Source organism: Hyposmocoma kahamanoa, unplaced genomic scaffold, assembly GCF_003589595.1.
Source record: "Hyposmocoma kahamanoa isolate Upper Pololo Valley unplaced genomic scaffold, ASM358959v1 79, whole genome shotgun sequence".
NCBI lineage: Eukaryota > Metazoa > Arthropoda > Insecta > Lepidoptera > Cosmopterigidae > Hyposmocoma > Hyposmocoma kahamanoa.
Genome location: NW_020653993.1, coordinates 5,675,513 through 5,685,548, shown reverse-complemented (window position 1 = coordinate 5,685,548; position 10,036 = coordinate 5,675,513). Strand labels below are relative to the sequence as shown.

Here is a 10,036-nt window from a genome sequence, read left to right as displayed (position 1 = left end):
AACGGACTTTTTTTCCAAACATGCTCGGAATATTTGCTATGTATGAAAATTAATTTTTGTGCACCGCTACTCTAAACTTTTAAATTTATCTACTAATGATTAACTACTGTAAACAGACTAAAGAAGAACTGCCGTACAACTAACTGCCTAGTAGCATCGGTATCCGTAATTGCGATAGTTAAAGAAGAAAAAACACAACCGAGAAAAATATGTGTACTATATGTGGAGTTTGGGTGTAATTTGTTGTGGTCCATGGCACTTGCAACACAGGTTTTCCCTAGTACGGAGCTATGAGTGTGTTGCGTTATTATTATTATTATTATTGTTATTATTGTATTTGTCCTTGTCTTTCTCTTTGTTCTTTTAGGAACTACAAGGACTACCCCGCCCAAAGTCACTATGATCTTTATTTAATTGTCATTCGACTGCAATACATCCCCAAAAGAAATTAAAATTGACAAAAACACCAATATTATCGCATTTGCCTTTATTATTTTATTCCTTTTTTTCTTCATCTTCCTTTTTCTTTTCTTTATCTTTATCAATATCATTCGCTTTATCTTTGCCCTCATCCTTTCCTTTTTTCTTATCATCAACTTTCTCTTCAGCAGGTTTTGGTGCATCGTCATCTAAATAGGAATGCATAGTCATCACTCCGAAAAACGGGCAAAAGAACGTAGTTTTAACTAAAGTGGTTTCTTTGCCATCACGTGTCGCATCTTTATGTTCGTCTTTTTTAATAAGTTTAATAATAGAACTTCGTAATGATTTTTCGAGTTTTTTCTTGTTTAGTAGTTTCTTTCTTACGCTATATCTTCCAGGTGTTTTTCTTTTTGGACCATCTTTTGTTGTAGGACTGGCTGTTGTTGGTTTAGATTTACGAGTAGTAGCTTCGGTTTCTTCTTTTGATTCATCCACTGTAGTTTTGCTTGGTTTCGTAGTAACTTTGACGTTAGTAGGTCTAGAATTAGCTTTACCAGCACCTTTAGAAGCTTTGGCAGTCTTTGGTTTTCCTTTACGTCTTGAAGGTGCATTAACGTTATCTTGTCCCTCAATAATATCTACTTCACTTTCAGGTATAACTCGTCTTAGACTTTTTGATCTTTTCTTAAACACGTTCCAAAAATGTCTAAAGCCATTTCCATCAATGAAAACTCTGTCTGATGGTAGCTCAGTCTCTCTTCTCATCGAATTTTGAAAATGATCTGTTACGGAGTGTATTGCAGGTTTTAGTACTTTGTATTTTTCATTATTGATATAAAGATGAGCTATTTTTTGGAGATCTAGATGATCTGGTATAACATTTTGTATTTCCATCTGAAAGAAATTCAAATGTGTTTTTAATCAATGATTTCACCTGCTTCTTGCTAAAATTTAAAGCTTTTTAAACTAAGAACTTTTAATACATTTATGAAGAAAAAAGATTAATTCATACGTCTGGTGCCATGCTGGTTAATATCCTCAGAGTATAATAATGTTAACGCAATATGTATAATTCTGAAATGGTATAGAATACCTAGTCATTCTAGACTATAGCGTGCTTCTTTAGACAATGTGTATAATAATAATTAATATATTTTAAACTATTATACACATTTCGTACGCAGTTTATAGAATACCTAGTTATTGTATACAATGCTGGCCGTAGATTCGGCAAAGTATGAAATGGAATACAGAAAAATCAAATTAGTCATTTCAGTTTTCCATTCCGAGCTGTTTCGACCTCCTCCTGTGGGTTTAGGTTATGTTAGTATATGAAAAGCCGAGCGAGCAAAGCGATTACTAGAGCCGAATTTGTTTGCGTTTCCATGGTGGGTCGAAAATTATTATGGATACCATTTTTGAATAAAAGCGAAGTATTCAATAGTGTTCCTACTTTGAACAAACAGAAAAATTAATGTTTGTAAAAGTTAATCCGAAATTAGTCGCGTTAAAAAAGTTACGCAATTAGTCGCGTGTGGTGTGCAACACCCCAAATTAGACTCGTGAAACAAAATATAAAATACACGCAAAATCAGACTTTTATTAGTTACAATATTTGAACACACTTGCGTTTCCTAAATTGTGAAAGTCTTTCTGACTTATAAAACATATTATTAATAAAAAAAAAAACAACAACATTTGTATAAGCTAATTTTCTTCATCACAATTTTGTCAGAGTAGAATCATGTGATCATTGCACATGCGTTTTAAGCATTTGGAATATTCCGCCTTGGTTTTTCGGTCCTTGATTCTAGGACATATATGGCATTGTTTATATGAAGGCGACCGGACTGCTCTAGATACTGATTCAGGATCTTCACTTTCAAGTCTCTTATGTCGTTTTGGTTTAGGTGGTGTGCGAATACCTTCGTTTTCGTTTTCACTTTGTCGTTTTCTTTTTCTTATGCACAGTTATGGTCACTTCGGTCACCGGTATTGTTTAATTACATAATAATAAAAAAATATATTTACTTACATTACGGAATTTTGTCTGCACAAACAGTCGCGTGGGGTGTCATGCACCCCAAACACGCTCTCCAAGCACAACTATACACAAACAAGCGCATATTACGAATGAATTGTGAAGTACAATCGCGTTTACGAAGCTAACCTGAAGACAGGCGCTGTAAGTTTAAAATTTAAAAACTTATGAGCCCAAAAACCACTGCTGGTTGAGGGTGTGAAACACCCCACGAACCATTTAAGGGTTAATGGGTGCTTGGTTCTAATAAAATTGAGTTTAAATTTTTATAGTAAGTCAAAGAATTACATTGGATTTACTTTCAAATATCAGATAATAATAGGTATAACAGTTATGCACAATGCAATGAATTTAGCAGTTTGATTTATGTGTTACCGTGCGTATATTCGGTGTATCAGTTGTCGTTGCTACTATAATATAAGATTTTGTTTGAAAATTTTAATTACCAATTTATTCTTACAAGATGAACTATTTTTAGATGGACGTGCATAAAATATTCTTCTTATACACAAGCACGTCCTGTTTTATACATTACCTAATACACATTCGGTATAGTATAGGAATACCTAGAGCAAGTGTATAATAAAGTTTATTTCATACATTGCCTTACTCTTTTAGGCATTGTATAGGATACCGGATTACATACATTGCCGATAACATATATACTTGTAATAAATATATTCATTTAATCGTTCCCAGACCGAAATTCAGGACAAAACACCTTTTTGCATTATAAGATTGAATTAAATGTTACTTACCGAGGTGTCCACCGATACAGACCAAGACATAACGTAGTGGAAAAGCGAGAAAAGAAGGAAAATTGTCCTCATAGCGAAGTTGAACGACCACTGAAAAAAGTAAAGCATGTTGAGGGAAAGGCTAAAGAATGTCTGCCTCTTTACAGGCATTATTTATGGGCATTATTTTTTTAAATAATAATACAGCATAAAGCATAAAATCAGTACAGAAAAACGGCAGTATTTACGTCGGAAATACACTTCCGCGTTTTCCAGAGCTTTGAATTGGATCGTTACTACATAATCGGAAATGAAACTATTTTTAATCAACTTTAAAAGGAGGAGGTTCTCAATTCGACTATAAATTTGTTGTGTGTATGTTACGCGATTATTCCGACATTTGTAAATCAATTCGATGATTTCTTTTTTCTCTTCATATTTAATCTCTTTCAAATTTGAAGAAAATTTTCCACCTCTAAGAGCGGTTGCACATGGCGACTTTTAGCAGCGATGCAAACGCGATGCAATAGCGGTGCAATCGCTAATCGTCTACCTTTACACACGCGAACGATTTTAAGCGGCGATGCAAGCGCGCGACTGCTTCGATACAAACGCGCGATTTTTTTTTAATGTTTTATTAATAAACTTAATGCTATTCTACATGCAGCTATGACTCTAAAAACCACTGCGAGTTTATTCGTGTACAGCGATCAGTTGCTTGCACCTGGGATTTATAGGCGATTGCATTGATACAATCGCGCGTTTGCATCGACGATAAATCGGCTATAAATCTCAAAGTCACCGTATGTAACCACTCTTAGAATAGCAAATTAGGGGATGAATATAGTAAAATAGGCGCCTAGTCGTCGAGTTGCGGACACCAGCCCGTTACACCAAGTACCAAGTACCAAGTACCAAGTAGGGGATGAATCCGGTTTATTGGATTTCGTTCACCCCCGTTAACCGATTTCAATAAAACTTGCGGATAGATGTAATTCCAATATAAATAACAAGTTATTGTGTCATAGTTCTCATCTGATTATGGAAATGGCAGATAAATGAGAGGAACACCTCAGCAGTGTACAGCAGCTATCTTCTGTTTAGGCTCAAATGATTCGTTTCGGCGAGGACCTCCATATGCGTTTCAGTTAAAGTTGAGGAGACCGCGGTGACGAACACAGCGAAATCGGGTAAGCAGCTTTTGAGGTCGGTTTTCTTATGTAATAAAAGTTATAATTGATTTCAGATCTAAATCGCGTACATTTGGATGCCGATAAGCAAAAATTAAATAATATAATGATCTGTACTTAATGATTTTGAGAAAAAAAGAGTGTTCTGGAAATACACGAGTTCACTTAGACTCTTTTTTTAAGTACCTAAGTGCGCATTTGACCTCCATCTCATCTGGTGGAAAGTGACGTGTACATCTAAATAATGCCTATTCACTCTCGCCTTCAAAAGGTCCAAGTTATAACTTTCAAGGAACAAGTCTGCAGGCAGGGAATTCCACGTTCGCCATATAAATGTGGAAGCAAAACGCTTCGTGCGATCTATGAGTGTTTAATAATAACTTCCGGTCAAAATTTATTTGTCGCCATTTTTCATTATGGCTGCCTTACAAACTTTTTTAGCGGTTGATAAATTTTGCTCTAATTCTACTGAAAATCGACATGAGCGGTTCTCTATGGGTGTTTAATAATTTGCTGTCAAAATTTACTTTTGCCATTTATCAATATAGCCACCATTAAAGGGCTATGTTAATTTTTTTAAAGTCATAAGTGCCGAGGCCGTAGGCCAAGGTCTAGCGGAGGGCGAAGCCCGAAGCGTCTGCACTACGTAGGTAGTATACGGGGTACATACAAGTACGTACGTACTACGTAGGTACGTACTTACGTAGGTAGTACACGGGGACTAGATTTCACAATTGTTCAAAATGTAAGGCATACTTCCCGATGTAGTGGAAATAATATCTTATTTACTTATACAACTTATAGCGTTGTTGTGTCTCGACCGTCTCTTTGTTAGATTCTTTTTTATTGGAAGCTATGCCAAAAAGAGAAGTATTTAGGGGAAAAATGCCAGACAATCACTTCAAATTTCTGGTCTTAAACTAGGGAATTTCCTGTACTATGAGTACCAGAATAACGATAACTCTGAAGGCAATACCCAGAATACCCTGACCAGGACCAACTTAAAAATGTTTTTTTCATAAATTGGCTCAAATAAGGGATCGAATCTGGAACCTCCTCATCAAGCGCTCATAGTACTAATCACTGTGCCACTGAAGAGCATAAGCACACCCCGTAATCTGAAAGCGACCACGCGCCGCAGGCCGAGCCCCATCTCACCGTAGGTGGGGTGTAGGACTCGTATTTTATATAAGAACATAATTACATTTAAAAAAACTTACATGAGTTAAATGAACATAAAATTGCATTTTGAGCTAATTAATAAAGTTAATTTAAATTAGTTTATAGAAAATAATATCACGAAACGAAAACAATAAAAATTTTTTTTTATTGTTCAGACATTAAATTAATAAAGTTCAGACATTTTCCGTGTTGGTTGAAACAACTTATTGGAAATGAGTATTTTATTGCTTTCCAATCAATTGAACTTCAAACCGATATGAGTTTATATAACATCTGTTCGACATCAATATATAGGTAAACTCATTAAGTGTTTAGGGATCAAGCACGTTTCTCCTGATTACTGAAAATCATGTTTTGAATAAATATTTTTGTAACACCAATGGATTTTTTTTGGTCAATTTAATTTTTAAATTCAAATTATAAAATTGACTAGAAAAAAATACCTACATCGGTGTTAAAAAAAATCAATTAAAAAACCTGATTTTCAGTTTAATTGGTAAAACGTACTTGATCCCTAGACAATTTTGACATATGTACATGAGTATGACGTTTTCGTCCACATGCTACGAAATTTTAAATCATCCAGACGCTTCACTGACTGCTGGTTAAAATCTCCCCTTAGTTTTATTTTTTATTGGAGAAATAAGTGCGCATTTGACCTCCATCTCACCTGATGGAAAACGACGATGACGTGGACGATCGAGCATCCACAATTGCACACCTCTCGCCTTGAAAAGGCGCAAGTTATTGCATTCAGGGAAGAAATCTGCAGGCAGGAAATTTCACTCCAAAGCCATATGCCACATAAAAGAAAGCGTGACGCTTCGTGCGAATCTTCGGTAAGTATATCCACAACATAGGGGTGGAACCCTAGCTTACGTCTGGTTCCCCGATGGTAAAATGGGGATAGCCGAATGATTTCATACAATTTCATACAAAAACAGTCTAGCTGTGATCTCCTCCATATCGTAACTAAGGTAATAGACATTTTTGCGAAATTGAGTTATTAATTTAGAATAATAACGCATAGAATGATAATTTCATATCAAACAAACTGTCACAAGTGAGGTAAAAATCAAATTCATGTAGGCTAGTTTTAGTAGTAGGTTAATTTTAGGTTTTAGTGAATATTTATATAAAAATACAAGTTGAAACGCGTTACTTCCTTGTGGAATGTGATGTTAGTATCTATTTTATGTTTGTCTGACGTATTTTTACACTCATTTACCGCACATTTCGTCATTTTTAGCTAAAATTCTTGATCTGTTCGCGGTGCAAGTTGACCTTGAGCAATGAAGGCCCGCCCGCTCGTGTAGGCCCTTTGGGCGCGCTTCAATTTGCCTCACTTAGCGTGTGCGGACTAGGTTTCTATGCGTTATTATTCTAAGGTTATTAACATGTTCTGAAATAAGCGAATCCAGATCTAGGTACAACCACTTAAAAGCGATGTTTTATATCTTATTAAGTTTCAGTTTTATTGTTAAAAGTCGATACGACCTCAAATGACTTTGGTTGATTTAGCACAACAGTGAAAGTATTGAATTAATCACTTCGGAAAAAATATATAATAAAATACGGTGTGAAAACACGATTCCTAAAAACTTTCACTATAGAAAAAAAACATAAACTTACCTCGAAATTTTAAGAAAACCGCTGCATTCAATAGGTACGTTACATATAGGTACCAATGTTTTTTTTTATATATCAACTGAACTAAACAGAACACGTGTACTATACGATATACATTTGTCAAATGACTTTAACTTCATTTGAAAAAAAAATTAATTCTGAAATAAAGCCAAGGTCCCTACCGCTCGACCCAAGCAAAATGAACCGTATTATTACGGGAAATGTTTTAATTTGAGCTGAGGTATTGACTCTTAAGCAAAATCAGCGTAATTGACATTTTTTTTAGGTGACAATAAAAATGTAGGTGCCAATATCTCGAAAGTTACCGAAATGCAAATGCGTTACACCATTTGATTATCACTTTACCCTATTTGTCATCACTACGTCCCGCAATTCCAAATTTTAGTTCCAATATTTTATGTCTTGAAACTTAGTTCGTCTTCGGATTTCAAAATTCGGAATTGGTCTATTCGTTTCATTGCCCTCTGTGAAACTGAGTGTTAGCGAATTAATTGCGAATATTATTAAGTTGACGATTCTATACATTTATTTCATTGCAAACCAATCTATGTAATTGAGAGGAAGAATATACCAGCTCTATTGTAAATACAGTCTACTTTTTATTTTTAATCACACCTGCTCGTAAATAGTATGAATGCGTGGTGGCCAACTTAACTATAATGCCCCAAATAAAATCCTCGGGCTTTCTTTCTGTCCATTACAATGTCCATGGTCGGTAATGATTTTTTTTTAATTTATAGCACGCTACACGACGTATTTCCTCACATAAGTCAGGTTCAAATTCAACCAAGGAGGTTACTTAAGCTCAAAATTAAAACATTCGCTTAAGTTGTTATTTAAACAAAAAAATTATTGCAATTCAGCTACGTTCTTATAATTGATTTTAATTATCTTCTGTAGAAAAATGTAGAATTTTTTTACCATGCATCATGGCTGTACGCGTGTTTTCTTTTTACAACATTTTAGTTTGGAGTTGTTATTATCTATGGAAGAATTTAAAAAAGATAAAACCCGTCATTTGCAAAATCCACAATAATTGTTGTGTTGTGAACCATATTTGTATTATATTTATTTGCTCGCAAATGTGATGAAAAACGATAAAAATATAGAAAAGTTGACTTATTAAAACCCTCAGCGTTTGGCTTCGGGCTTCTAATAGACCTTCGTTAGTAATTTCTTATTTATATTCCTTAATACACTATGTACTAGTACGTCTCATTATAACCCTAACATTGGTTCTACGAGCCGGTGGCTGTCGATAAGGCGAGTCCCGCTGGGCCGCTGTCGTTCTTTGTGACGTCACGTTAAGCCGTGTCGTCCTCGCGTCTTGTCCCGAGCGCGTAAAGGACCGGTTCGCAACAGCAATTACAGCACTTCAAAAGACTTCATCTGTTCTTCCTAGAGCTCAAATCAATTTACTCAAAATACAGTAAGTTTTTCTTTACCCCATCTGACCTAACACAAAATTGCCGTATTGATAGATTAGTTGAGGAAAGTTGACATTTTCTCGAATGTTTTTGTCTATCATCTATCATGGAGGACATAAGAAAAACAACAGTTTAATGTTTTCACTTAATTATATTGGCAACATATTCTTACTAAAGCGTAAAACAAGACCAGCTAGCTTCCTCCATAACATTCCGTCATTTTTTTTCTTTTTCGAAAAAATAATATAGATCATAATCAACCACTGGATAAGTAATATTCAATTTTTACAAATATATTCCTGGTAATTGATTAAAAATAAATCACAAATCCACCAAATAATAAAAAAACTGACAAAATTAAAATTCATCTAACGTAAAATTGTAAATAACAAAAACTATTCAAATTATTGTGCTAATTACTCAATAACTGAAATACGGGTGCCGATTCTTTAACACATACATTTTTAAAATTAAACTATACAAGAAAGATTTGCTGTTAGGCGTTAAGTCTATACAACCTGCAATGGCTTTAGTTGATTCACACAGCATAACAGTGAAAGAGTTGAATTAATCACTTTGGGAAAAACATATAGTAAAATTCTGATTAATATATGGTGTGAAAACATAAAAAACACAACTTACCTCGAAATTTTACAAGAAAATCGCTGTATTCGATAGGTACTTTACATATACCAATGATTTTTTTTATATCAACTGAACTAACTAGTACACGTATACCATACGACATACATTTTTCAAATGGCTGTAATTTTGTTTGTGATAAAAATAAATTTCTGAAATAAAGCCAGTGTCCCTACCGCTCGACCCAAGCAAAATAAGCCGTATTAGTACGGTCTCCTGATAAAGTTTGACAAGTTAATTGTTACTGGCACACTTGAATGACAGTTAATTAAAACTTCTGACATCAACACCTCTACCATGAGCTTATACTCGCAGCGGCAATTGTGACAGATCGTACAACGCCTTTACGCGACTGCTGAAGTCGATCGATATTTTATACTCTTGGTGTGTTATTTGTGGAAAAAATAACCACATTCTCAAGTAACGGCGACTCTTGACGATTTTTGTATATGACATTGGTATATATGGAATCGCTCACAGCATAACACATGGCTGTCGAAATTATTAGCATTTATCGCGCTCTCTCTCAGGGTATGTACCTTTATTAAATCTTGCCACGGTCCTGGCAAATACAGTCCTTTAAAATAAGTTTAATTTTAGTAAAATGTGCAATAGAATCGGCATTATCAATTTACGGACCAACCAAAATTGTTTTAAAAGGGAATTATAATAAACTGCATACCTACTAAATTATTATTCAATATTTTTCGTACTTACTATTACTACCTGTTCATTTCTAAGAAT

The 10,036-nt window shown here is 34.6% G+C and overlaps 1 protein-coding gene across 1 annotated transcript; it reads right to left on the bottom strand.

The window, feature by feature from the left end:
- Positions 1–483: 483 nt before the first annotated feature.
- Positions 484–5,637, bottom strand: LOC113233564. The gene is made up of 3 exons (XM_026468691.1): positions 5,612–5,637; positions 3,223–3,312; positions 484–1,317 (listed from the first exon to the last, which is right to left on the bottom strand). Exons 2-3 carry the CDS (start codon positions 3,292–3,294, stop codon positions 496–498), a joined length of 894 nt encoding a protein of 297 aa, XP_026324476.1. The 5' UTR covers positions 3,295–3,312; positions 5,612–5,637; the 3' UTR covers positions 484–495.
- Positions 5,638–10,036: the final 4,399 nt, after the last annotated feature.

Coding starts and splice junctions, on each gene's coding strand:
- LOC113233564 (XM_026468691.1), bottom strand. CDS start 3,294: ATGAGGACAATTTTCCTTCTTTTCTCGCTTTTCCACTACGTTATGTCT. Junction 1,318..3,222: donor CTGTATCGGTGGACACCTCG/GTAAGTAACATT, acceptor AATTTCTTTCAG/ATGGAAATACAAAATGTTAT.